This window comes from Verticillium dahliae, genomic scaffold (genome assembly GCF_000150675.1).
Source record: "Verticillium dahliae VdLs.17 supercont1.28 genomic scaffold, whole genome shotgun sequence".
Classification (NCBI taxonomy): domain Eukaryota; kingdom Fungi; phylum Ascomycota; class Sordariomycetes; order Glomerellales; family Plectosphaerellaceae; genus Verticillium; species Verticillium dahliae.
This window is the reverse complement of record NW_009276942.1, coordinates 218,492-229,310: the sequence shown is the minus strand read 5'-3', so window position 1 is coordinate 229,310 and position 10,819 is coordinate 218,492. Positions and strand designations below refer to the sequence as shown.

At 58.6% G+C, this 10,819-nt stretch overlaps 6 protein-coding genes across 6 annotated transcripts in view; 1 reads left to right on the top strand and 5 right to left on the bottom strand.

Moving 5' to 3' along the window:
- Positions 1-406: 406 nt before the first annotated feature.
- VDAG_09641 (uncharacterized protein) lies at positions 407-1,057 on the bottom strand (the record flags this gene model as incomplete). Its single annotated transcript, XM_009658602.1, has 1 exon — positions 407-1,057. The coding sequence occupies one exon, from the start codon at positions 1,055-1,057 to the stop codon at positions 407-409; it is 651 nt and encodes a 216-aa protein (XP_009656897.1).
- Positions 1,058-1,950: 893 nt separating this feature from the next.
- Positions 1,951-3,542, bottom strand: VDAG_09640 (uncharacterized protein; the record flags this gene model as incomplete). Its single annotated transcript, XM_009658601.1, has 5 exons — positions 1,951-2,228; positions 2,308-2,512; positions 2,610-2,636; positions 2,909-3,088; positions 3,204-3,542. 5 exons carry the CDS (start codon positions 3,540-3,542, stop codon positions 1,951-1,953), a joined length of 1,029 nt encoding a protein of 342 aa, XP_009656896.1.
- A 508-nt stretch (positions 3,543-4,050) lies between these two features.
- VDAG_09639 (uncharacterized protein) lies at positions 4,051-4,815 on the bottom strand (the record flags this gene model as incomplete). The annotated part of the gene is made up of 2 exons (XM_009658600.1): positions 4,051-4,416; positions 4,501-4,815. 2 exons carry the CDS (start codon positions 4,813-4,815, stop codon positions 4,051-4,053), a joined length of 681 nt encoding a protein of 226 aa, XP_009656895.1.
- Positions 4,816-6,942: 2,127 nt separating this feature from the next.
- On the bottom strand, positions 6,943-7,785 carry VDAG_09638 (uncharacterized protein; the record flags this gene model as incomplete). The annotated part of the gene is made up of 2 exons (XM_009658599.1): positions 6,943-7,244; positions 7,392-7,785. 2 exons carry the CDS (start codon positions 7,783-7,785, stop codon positions 6,943-6,945), a joined length of 696 nt encoding a protein of 231 aa, XP_009656894.1.
- Positions 7,786-8,567: 782 nt separating this feature from the next.
- On the top strand, positions 8,568-9,722 carry VDAG_09637 (uncharacterized protein; the record flags this gene model as incomplete). The annotated part of the gene is made up of 2 exons (XM_009658598.1): positions 8,568-8,905; positions 9,062-9,722. 2 exons carry the CDS (start codon positions 8,568-8,570, stop codon positions 9,720-9,722), a joined length of 999 nt encoding a protein of 332 aa, XP_009656893.1.
- Positions 9,723-10,079: 357 nt separating this feature from the next.
- The window catches only part of VDAG_09636 (uncharacterized protein), a gene marked incomplete at both ends in the record, with an annotated part of 2,402 nt that continues 1,662 nt past the window's right edge, over positions 10,080-10,819 (bottom strand). The window contains one exon of the mRNA XM_009658597.1: positions 10,080-10,383. Within this exon, the coding sequence (XP_009656892.1) occupies positions 10,080-10,383 (304 nt within the window). The remainder of the gene's footprint in view (positions 10,384-10,819) is intronic.

Here is a 10,819-nt window from a genome sequence, read left to right as displayed (position 1 = left end):
CGTCTAGACTTTGGTGTCGATGTGCCCGAAGCTCCGGCTGCTGCTGCACCGCTAGTACGGCCTCAGTGAGTGACAACTTGTGCTGCTGTTTTCACCTGGTTAGCTCTTTCTGCTGTGTAGGATGTGCGAATACAACAGTTGGCCGTTGAATGCGGGATGGCCTTGCCGTGTTCGGCCCTTGATGCTGACGGTTGACCAGATCTATGTTGCTGGCATCTCCCAGACTCTTACTGCAAGGCCATGTGGCAAAGTCTGGTGGAACAATTCTCATCAGTCCGTGTGGGGTGAAGAGTGACAGGTTTCTCTGCCCATTCTGATATCATGTCTTTCCGAACAACGCATCGCCATTGACAAAGAGCCCATGCCCAACCCAATACCAAATCCCATAGTCATGACGTAAAAATGCTCACAGAACGGCACCATCCCTCTCCACCACCCGCGACGGCGTTTCCGCAGGCTCTTCTCGCCTCCGCCGAAAGCCATCGTAGATGAGCTCGCGCGTCGCGCCGAACGTGAGCTGCAGATCCCCCTCCACGCCCGGGACCCGTCCCGACCGGATCTCCTCCTCGGTCGCCCACACATAGGCGTCGTGCTCGTGAGCGTCGAGACGGACGTCGAGCGACCCCGACACGGCGACCTCGAACGCAAACTTCCTGTAGACCCGGTCGCCCGTGCGGTTGCCAAACACGTTGCCCGGCGCGATGCCGTCGCCCTCGCTGGCGATGCGGACCATGGCCGTCGCCAGCAGACCGGCCTCCTCCCAGAGCTCGCGCGCGCAGCTCACGAGCAGGCTGCCGTCCGGCTCGTCGGCCGCGCCGCCCGGCGGCTCCCAGAGGCCGGGCATGCTGTCGTGCGCGGCGCGCCGGAGCAGCAGGATGCGGTTCTCGGCGTCGAACACCATGGCGCACGTGGCGAGGCCGTCGTGCGAGTTGGGCGGGTAGTGCTCCGCGAGGTAGGCGGACACGGAGCGGTTGAACGGGTCCAGGCCGGCGGGGTACGCGATGCGCATGGCTGGCGCTGGGCGCGGCGCGTGCTCTTCGGGCAATGGTGCTGCCATGTTTGGATCTGGTGTTGTGCTGAATGGTGCAGTAAGCAAGATGCTGTGAGGCACTTCGTGATGGGAAGATGGCTGCCTGGTCTGGATGACTCATCTGGAAGGAGGGCTCGACCGCACCACCAATGGCCGGGAATGCCCCAGCCAGCGACATCAACTCGCACTGAGAATCGATACTGTTGGCATGGCATCGTCCAGAGTTCCGAGATGCTGCCAAACAAGTGACTCGTCTTCCCAGCCGTTGGGTCCTCACTCAATTTTCTCGTTGTGCGCCGGTGCCAACGGTGTTGCCCTCATTGAAAGGGGCGATGCTTCGTGGCCGGTTTCTGCTCGTCAATGCTCGATGATCAAGCGCACTAGGAACCGGATCGGCATTTGTCCTTCAAGTAATGCGCCGTTGAGGTCCCCGGGCCGAGCAACGACTTCATCTGCCGGGTCCGCGAGCAGGGACGGAGCCCTTTGGCATCCGATCTGGCTTGGAAGGGGCCGGCCTCATCGGCGGGACGAAGTCATTTACGAACCAGGTCGAGAATCCCTTGATTTCGCGCTCATGAGGTTTACTCAACGGAAAGGAATCCCCGTTCCTCCACTCTATGCATGGCAAACCATCACTGTTACATCACCGACATCGCAAGACTGCAATACTCCTGTACTTCTTTGTTCGCGCCAAGCTGCCTGCAGCAGGCGAAATGGCCAGCCTCAAGGTCATGCTCAAGCAGTTCGCAATACTCGAGAGACGTGCAATTGGCCGTCTTGGAAGCCATGATGTACATCCACACCATCCTGGTGATGTCCCTCAGTCGAGATATCAGCGGACCAGCGCGTGTCAGCATTGCGAAAAGAATGCAGGCAATAGGCCGCAGGTAATACATGGTAGGTATAGGGGCAGGATGTAGCTAGATTCTGGCCCTCCGGTAAAAGGAGGGCCCTCCGTAACCGTTACATACGTTCTCGTGGTCCCAAGGCCATGAAATGCCTCCTGTTCCATGGCTCAACACCGGCCTCCTGACAGCTGTGTAGCCGGCCTGGGTAGATTGACCTGCCTCCCCAGGCAGTTCTTTGGTCACCGTTGACCAGAGGTTGTGCCCGGCAGGGATCGTTGAATGAAAAGTGCGGAGAACATGCAAGTAGATACTCACACGGCAGCTTGCGTGGTTCGCTAGGCGGGGATGGACTGGTCAGCCGTTTCTTCTATATTCGATCGAGATGGACGATAGACGGGGCATAAGTCGACGTTTATATTGTGATCTTACCAAAGACCTTCCGCCAAGACCATCGCCGCTCGGTAGAATCATATCTCTTCAGATCCGTCAGGAGTTGAGTTGGCCAATAGGTCACAGCGCTGCCCTGTGCATGGCATACTGGAGATCTGCACCCGTCGACGATTTCGAACTTGATCCCACGTGGCTCGGCGTCAGGCAAACGTACTTTGCCACGATATCGCAGAGCTCTACGTGTCTGGCAAGGCGTTGAAACAGGGATTTCTCTTCAACAGTCTCTGTACCTGCTTCATTTGTTCCTTGACGCATTTTTCCACAGGCACGGCAGTACTTACAGGCTCCTGGACCTCCGACTTCCTAGCCTACTGCCGAAATCCAAAAAAGTCGGAGCCCACGTCGAGGCCTTCATAGGCGCTGACGGTGAACGTTCGCTTGTGGCGTTGATATGGAGGAATAGGGTCGAGGGCCTCTGAAAAGAGGTCGAAAAAGTCTTCATCACCAAGCTGTTCGCTGTTGGCGCTGCGGACGTCGCGAACGAGTCGAAGCCAAAAGACCAGCATGTGGAGTTTGAGAGCGATCCTGCCGTCAGCATAGCTTTCGCGTAGGCAGAGCGATCTTCTTGGAGAGGACATACGCAATAACTTGCGAGGCACTTGTAGTAATCATCGTAGAGTAAGCCGAGAGTCGGTCGTCGCAGGATTGGCGTGTCTGTCCTGACTCGGAGCAGCAACATATCCGAGACCACTACGTCCAAGCACACGGGGCACATCTCGAGCACCTCCTCAAAAGCACCACGATATTCATGCACCATTTCCTGCCTCGTATCAGCAAATCCAATTGAGAACATATTCGAACGACAAGCCCACGTATCCTGCAAATCACCCTCCCATCCTACCCAAGCCGAGGAACCAAACACCTCAGCATCCCACCCCATCAGCCGGCACCGGCACCGCTGCCACCTCTCCCAAGTCCTCGAAAAACATATTGGGCCGCGGACACCCCCAGTGCCGCCCGGGCTGGTATCCAGCCCCGCCCCTATGCACCCACCGCTCGCCGGCGCCGCTGCTCGGCCGCGTCTGCAGGTCGACGCTGAGAAGCGCGAGGAGGCGCCCGAAGAGGGTCTTTGGTGCGCGCTTGGGCTTCCCGCGGGGGTAGAGGAGACAGTCGAGACTGCAGGGGACGTCGTGCTTGGAGTTGCGCTTCTTGCGGACGAGGAAGAGGGTTCGGTTGTTTTCTTCTGGCATGGTGGCGTCTGGTGTGTTCTGCATGGTTGGATTGCTATGTCTCAAGCTTTTATTGGGAGTGGCCTTTAACAGGACCGTACCTTTAAAGCACACAAAGAGGTGCTAGACCTTTGTTGAGGTCGTGATAGTGCTGCCGGGCTGGTGTGAATACGAGCACCCCAAAGGGCTTCTGATTCACCCAAAGTCCGAATACACGGCCTCAATCATGAAACAACAGTCTACTATATCACTGCGGTGAACTCGCGTTGGGCTATGGTTTGATTATACGGACTGCTGCTAATAACTACCTAATCTTGGCGAACCGAGCTGGCAACCGCGTGCTGCCGCGCCAGCAACTCAATAAACATGTTTGCGTCCATCCATAGCCCATTCCAAAAGGTCAATTGCTGGGTATAACACCATTGCAAGGCCACTCGAGGGGTGACAATCTGAAAAGAATACTAGCCTCCAGCATTTAGTTCCTGTCGCGACGGGCCGACCTGCCACGGCCACGGCCACGGCCTCAGCCACGGCCACGACCCTTGTTGCGAACCTACTTGCTCTGGCCAAAGTTGTAGTCGCTGACGAGGTCGAAGGGAAACTCAGGCTTAGGGGCGTCATACGTGGCGACGTTGCCATTGGGGAACGTGAAGCCGATCGAGGGGCGACGCACGCCCTGGCCGCCCATCTCGGGGTAGTCACGACCGCAGTCCTTGCAGTCGGGAATCATGCGGCAGACGTCGCAGAAGTCAGGCTTTCTCTTGAGATAGAGGATAAAGAGGTGGCAGTTGCCGCAGGGGTACAGCAGGCGACTGCCAAGTTCTTTGTTGAAAGGGGCAAGATCGGGGACAACGTCTTCCTCGTCACAGACGCCATCGTAGGTCTTGGGGCCATTGCCGTTCTTGGCAGTGCTCTTCTTCTACAGACGCGAGTTAGCAGACGACCTTGTTGGCCATGTTTGGATGTTCGGGGTACTTGCCTTGGGGGACGACACGGGGGTCACGTGGTGAACAGTCTCGCCCTTGCCAGGACTATCATCGTAGATGCAGTAGGAAGAGCCAGAATTGGCATACTTGGGGTGGCAGAGAGCAGACGAGTGAGGAGTACCATAGGTGTTTCCCTTGCTGTGCTGTCCAGTGCAGTGAGCGTTGCTGGCAGCGGGAGCGTCAGAGGCGACGACAGGCTGCTTGTAACCTGAACCAGCAGCTTTGTAACCGCTGCTGGTGCTGCCAGGGGCGGCAGAATCGGGAGCATAGCCGTCCTCTGGGCCCTTTGCACGGGATCCAGAGTACGGAATGGTGTAGGGAGCACCAGACATGTTGCTTGCCTAGGACCAAACAGTGAGCACGACGCAACGCGGGGTAGGAAGTCGACGACGACGTACTTGTCAGAGAAGGAGGAAAGTTCTTCAGTGGTGTCTTTGATGGGATGGCTTTGATACTGGGTGATACACGCGATGGTGATGATCCTTGTTGGCGTAGGGGGGTCTTAGGAACTGATGGATGAAGATCTGATGAGCGTGCCGATGGAGTAGTACAGAAGGGAAAGAGGATGGAGGACGACAGAGAGACAGAAGTCGAGAGTTGGCAGTCAAGTCTATGAATCGAAGGGGAGACACACCAATAACCGAAGCTCTCCTCCCCCTTTACGTACTAGCGCCCTTCGCAACTGCCGTCTTGCTACGTTGATCACGACTGCAGTCATGATCGTGCTTGCCTGGTTGCCATTCTGTTGAGCTGATACTGTGGGCGGTGTTGGTGGTTGTCCCGTGACCTCAGGACCAAGGTCGGCGCGATAGGCGCCTCAGACGCCACTCAAAGAGATACCCAGCCTCACAAGCATCTGAGGATGAGTGCAGAGCGTCACGAGGGGGATAGAAAGCAGGGCACATACACTGTGGTGTGTTCTCTTGAGGTGAGGCGCGCATCTGTATGAGCTTCTGGATCTCTGTGTTACAGGCCGTGCAATGGATCATATAGTTGTTTATGTATGGAACGATATTCGAGAACAGGCGACTGTTCTAATGCTCCAAAGATTTTCGTAGCTGATGCAGTTCTTTTTCTCTCGTGTTGGAGGGTAATGCCACCCTACCACGTGATGAGAGCCTGTGGGCTTTCACACTGAAGAGGGACAGGGTTGCGACTATTCTCAGTTCACTCACAACCTTGATTCGATCTCCAAGATTCACAGACATCAGAAGAGCAGGGTTGGAAGCGATTATGTCCCTTCAACAAGCGGCACCGATCTGCCCCTGAAAGAGGCCCAGAAAGAGGAGATACACAAGACCCGCGACCCAGTGTCAACATCAAAGATATCCTTGGAATGAGGGAAGAGAGCTTCAACTGGTATTTTGACGATCCATTGAATGAGAAAACTGTTCACCCGCCTCTATATTGTCGTGGTCCAACATACTCTACCAACGTTCCAAATCCTCTCGAAAACGCAATGTTTTAGCCCGACAACCTGACTGGCCGGACATGACCTAATGACAGAATTTTGGAAACGAAACAAGTTCGCTAAAACATAAAACAAAAGGATAGAGAAAAAAAAAATGATCAACCCGACGAATCTGCAGCTCAAACAGAGCCGAAGCATGTCGTTGGTCTCCACGTGACCGAGACAGACGGCGTGGCTGGAGCGATCGCCCCTCACCCCGAAAGTGGCGGCCGAGCTACATTACCTTAGCTTCAGGGGTCGGGGCCTTCGGCCCCTAGCTCATCGCTGACAGGTAACGGCGTCGATTGACCGCCAGACAAGCCAACTGCATTCCAGACTGTCAATTGATCGGGGACATGTCACCCAAGCACGAGACATGTCAATTGACGTTAATGCCTATATTCATCTATCATGTCCCCCATGACAGCCCCTGTCGCCGCTGACGCTGCCGGCATCGTGACGCTCGTCTTTGCCGTTCTGGCAGCCGTCCGCGCGCATCAGCCGTCTCCGCCACAGCGACGACGAGTACTTTCGCGTCAAGACGTCGCTCTCCTGGTACAAGACCGAGTCGAGGTGGCTCGTGGAGCTCATCAGGGCGGTCGGCGGCGACAGCGCGCTCGGCGACTGTCCCGAGTACCAAATGTACTCGTTCATAGATGACCTCGTCAAGCTGAGCAGCGCATCCTGGAGCTCGTCGCAGAGACGGAAGAGAGGGCGCTGGCGGGCGCCAAGGCCGAGGACAGCGGGTGGACACTCATGCCGCGGAGCTGGACGTTCACGACGACGGTGGCCATGGCGTGGCTGCCGGTAGGGACCAAGGCGCTCGCGCTGGTGCGGCAGCGGGCGTAAATCCACCGGTTGGAAGATCTCGTCTACCGCATGATGCAGCGACAGGGTCAGTGGTCGAGAAAAGCAATCTCTGACCGAAGCCATCCAACGCCGGCCCTCGAGCCCGTCAGCTCGCTCTTCGAGCGGTCACGATCAAGATGAGCCTTGAGTCCTTCATGGTTTATTTGATGTCATAGCCGCCCTGCCACAGGAATGCTGCGCAGATGACAAGGCTCGCAGCGGCCGGGCCCAAGGGCAGCTCGATGACGGCCCAGACCCAGAGGCAGCCCAGCGTGGGGGCCTTTTTCATGACAGCAAGGTAGCCAAAGGTGTTGGTGATGTAGATCAGGTAGCAGCCGGCCGTGACGCTCGTGGTGAAAAAGATGAGCTGGCGGAGAGGATCCTGGTATCGGAGAGGCAGGCGCGGGACGAAGGCTGGCTTCGAGGGGTGGGCGTGGAGAACGTAGAAGAGCACAAGCAGGGCTGGTCGGGGCAGAAGGGTCAGTCGTGGGAGGATATGCCAAGCGGTCCCAAGCGGTCCCAAGCGGTCCCATGGGTGTGGCCACATGGGTCGTGGATATCCCAAGCGGTCCTCTAGTTGGCCACATCAGTGGATGGGGAGGTACATACCGGCAAAAGCTTGCAGCGCGCGAAGGATGATGGCGTGCCAGTCAATGTCGATGCCGTACTGGTGCTGGACGACGACATCGAGGGTAAAGTGCAGCATGGCGAGGCTGACGGTCCAGAGGAGCGAGTCCATGATGCGCTCGGCCGTTGGTGACAGCTCGCCAGTGTCGTCGGCGTCTGCGTCGGCGTCTGCGGCATCGTCTTCGCTGTCCGACTCGGCGGCAGGAGTCGATTTGGATGTCGTTTTGTTTCTTGGATCGGCGTCGGCTTGCTGGAAGAGGCCGCGTTCGTGGGCCATCTGGAGCAGAGTTTCTTCGGTGGGATCGGAGCGGTCGGGGTGGGCCAGCTTGATGGTGGTAGTGGCCTTTTCCCTGCGCTGCCGAGCCATTTTGCCCATGGTGTCGAGGAGGTCACGAGAGGATTTGGTGGTCGTGTGATGCGTGGGAGGATCGGGGTGGAAGCTGTCGTTGCATGATTCGGGGATGGCTGAAGGAAAGCTGTCAAATTTGGCGACAGTACCTAAGGTACTTGGTGAGGTACTTGGTGAGGTACCTGGGTGGTTTGTACCTTGGGTGGGTAGGTGGTACCGTAGGTTCCCTGGTACCTAGTCGTACCATGTAGGTCAGGTGCCAAGAGAGCGCGGTCGCTGTAATTTCCCCGGACAGCGCCCTAGCGCCTCTGCTCAATGCGGTAAAATGCGGTACGATGCAGTACATGGTACATGCAGCAACAGCGATGCACCAACGCAAGGGTCCCTAATCGCAAGGTGGCATTTACCTGCACTTGCACCGCGTCCCTCATCCTGCGAAGCGCCCCTCTTCTTTGCCTTCGCCTTTGCTTCTGCTGTCTGCTACCCTCATCGCGACATCCAGTCTTTGCTCGTTGCGCTTTGCTTCTGTCGATACGTCACATCGCACGCCTTCCAATCGGATCATCTGCAGCCTTGCCATTGATCGATCCTTTGGAGCCCCGCAGCTCTGTCCATCTGCAGCACAAATCACAGCATCGAGAGAGGAGCATCTCGAGAGGAACAACCCCGCCCCAAGCCGACACTCCTCACAACTCCTCTCTCGCCTGCCGTCCGACTGCGACACTGGCAGCTCCTCGACCACATCGGCACACACACAGACCGCCTCCGTCCTGCCTTTGGCGCCCACAGGAGGGTCGCAGCGCTCCGCCATGGCCTGGCCCTGGGTCCTCTCGGCCGCCCTGGCCGCCCTCGCCGCCCTCCTGCCCCTGTTCTACATGTACGCCGCGACGACCCTGCAGGCCGGCCTGCCGCGCCTCACGAACAAGCGCATCTGCCTGCTCATCGCCCACCCCGACGACGAGGCCATGTTCTTCGCGCCCACCGTCCTGGCCCTGACGCGCCCCGAGACGGGCAACCACGTCAAGATTCTGTGCCTGAGCTCGGGCGACGCCGACGGCCTCGGCGAGACGCGCAAGAAGGAGCTCGTCAAGAGCGGCATGGCCCTCGGCCTGCGCCAGGAGGACGACGTCTTTGTCGTCGAGAGCCCGTAGGACCTCTTTTTCTCTCACCTCTGTCACTGTTCTTTTTCTCTCACCTCTGTCACTGTTCTTCGGATCTCTCCTTTTCCTTTCTGCCTCTGTTCCTCTGACACTCCCCTCTGCTTCCGCCCCGTGCGCCTGACGACGCCTGCTGACACCCCCAGTGACTTCCAGGACTCCATGACCCTGACCTGGGACGCCCACAAGATCGCCTCCCTCCTCTGCAGCGCTTTCGCCCCGCAGCTGGCCCATGCCCCCGCGAGCAGCGCCAGCCCGACCTCCGCCTCGGCTTCCGCGGCCGCCACCGCCAGCATCGACGTCCTCGTCACCTTTGACGCCGCCGGCGTCTCGTCCCACCCGAACCACATTTCCCTGCACGCCGGCGCCCGCGCCTTCCTCGCCCAGCTGCTGCGCGCCCGCCCCGGCCGCCCCGCCCCCGTCGCCCTCTACACCCTGACCTCCGTCCCGCTGCTGCGCAAGTACGCCGCCGTGGCCGACGCCCTGCCGACCCTGCTGGGCTGGTACCTCGCCGGCGGGCGCTCCGAGGGCGAGCAACAGAAAGAGGACCAGAACCAAGACCTGCCGCACCCCAAGACCCTGCTCTTCTTCAACCAGCTCACCGGCGACGGCGGCCTGCCGACGGCCTGGAAGGCCATGACCACGGCCCACCGGAGCCAGATGGTCTGGTTCCGCTACGCCTGGATCGTGCTGAGTCGGTACATGGTCATCAACGACCTCCAGCTGGCCGAGGTCGACGAGGCGCCGATATCGCTGGGGGCCGCGGTCGGGGCGGGCCATGGCGACGTTGCGGGTGCGGGAGGATGAGGCGCCGTGACGCCAACGGGAGGAGGAGGAGAGTTGCAGCGAGAACTTTGCAGGAGCAGCAGGCCCCGAGTGCGAGAGACGCGAAGAAATTGTATACCCAACATCATCATCAACAAGAACAAACATCACATCATCGGCTGGCGTTCATGGTATCATGGCATCCACGAGGCGCATATCGCCCGGGCCGCACAAGCGTTGCAGATTGAACAAGATCCGGTCCATGTGCCGTGCGAAACAAATAGAATTTTATCATGTCATCTCGTGCCGCTGGCTATCATGTGCACTGAGGTATCATGCCAGATCCAGCCTTTCTTCCGAGCCTTCTTTAGGCGCACTGCCTGGCGCACGCCCCGGCAATCACCACTCGACGCAGTGCGCGACGTTGCTGTACTTGAGGTGCGGCCACCCGCCCCCGGCCGCCCCGTCGGCGACGCAGTGCTTGTAGAACCCCACCGCCTCCCACGGCTGTTCGCGGCGCGTCCGCTGCGCCCGCCGGTCGAGGTGCTGGTACGTCCTGGTCCGGACGTGGTACTGCGGCTGCCCGGCCTCGCTGACGACGTGGCTGCCGTCCTCGTCGAGCCGCGGGGTCCTGCCCGTCGCGCTCGACCACGAGCGTCGGCGCCGACGCGACGTCGCGCTTCTCCCACGCCATGCGCTTCTGCTGGTGGTTCGCGTGCAGCCGGACGAGGCCTGGGACAGGATCACACGACGGTTTATGTGAGAAGGAATGGTAGACGGGGGTGATGAGAGGCGGATAGGGGGGACGTGTGTCGGAGGGGATTAGGCGGTGAGAGATGGTAGGATGGACACGGATGGGCAAGCGAGAGCAGCAGGACTGCCAAGAAGTGACGCTCGGTACATAGTAAAAGGCAAGAGCCCAGCAAACTGATATAGTCAAACGAATACTAGCATAAGCAAAGTTTGTCGAGTGTAGGACGATGGAGACTATGAAACGTGCCGTTCATGTAGGATGAGAGCATCGTAGCTAGACCAGCTGAGTAGAGGATGGATGATTGACGGTACGTAAATACGTCAGCTAACCGTGACTGTAAATCATCCGAAACTCTGAAACTGATCCCCTAATAAACTTGCATCCC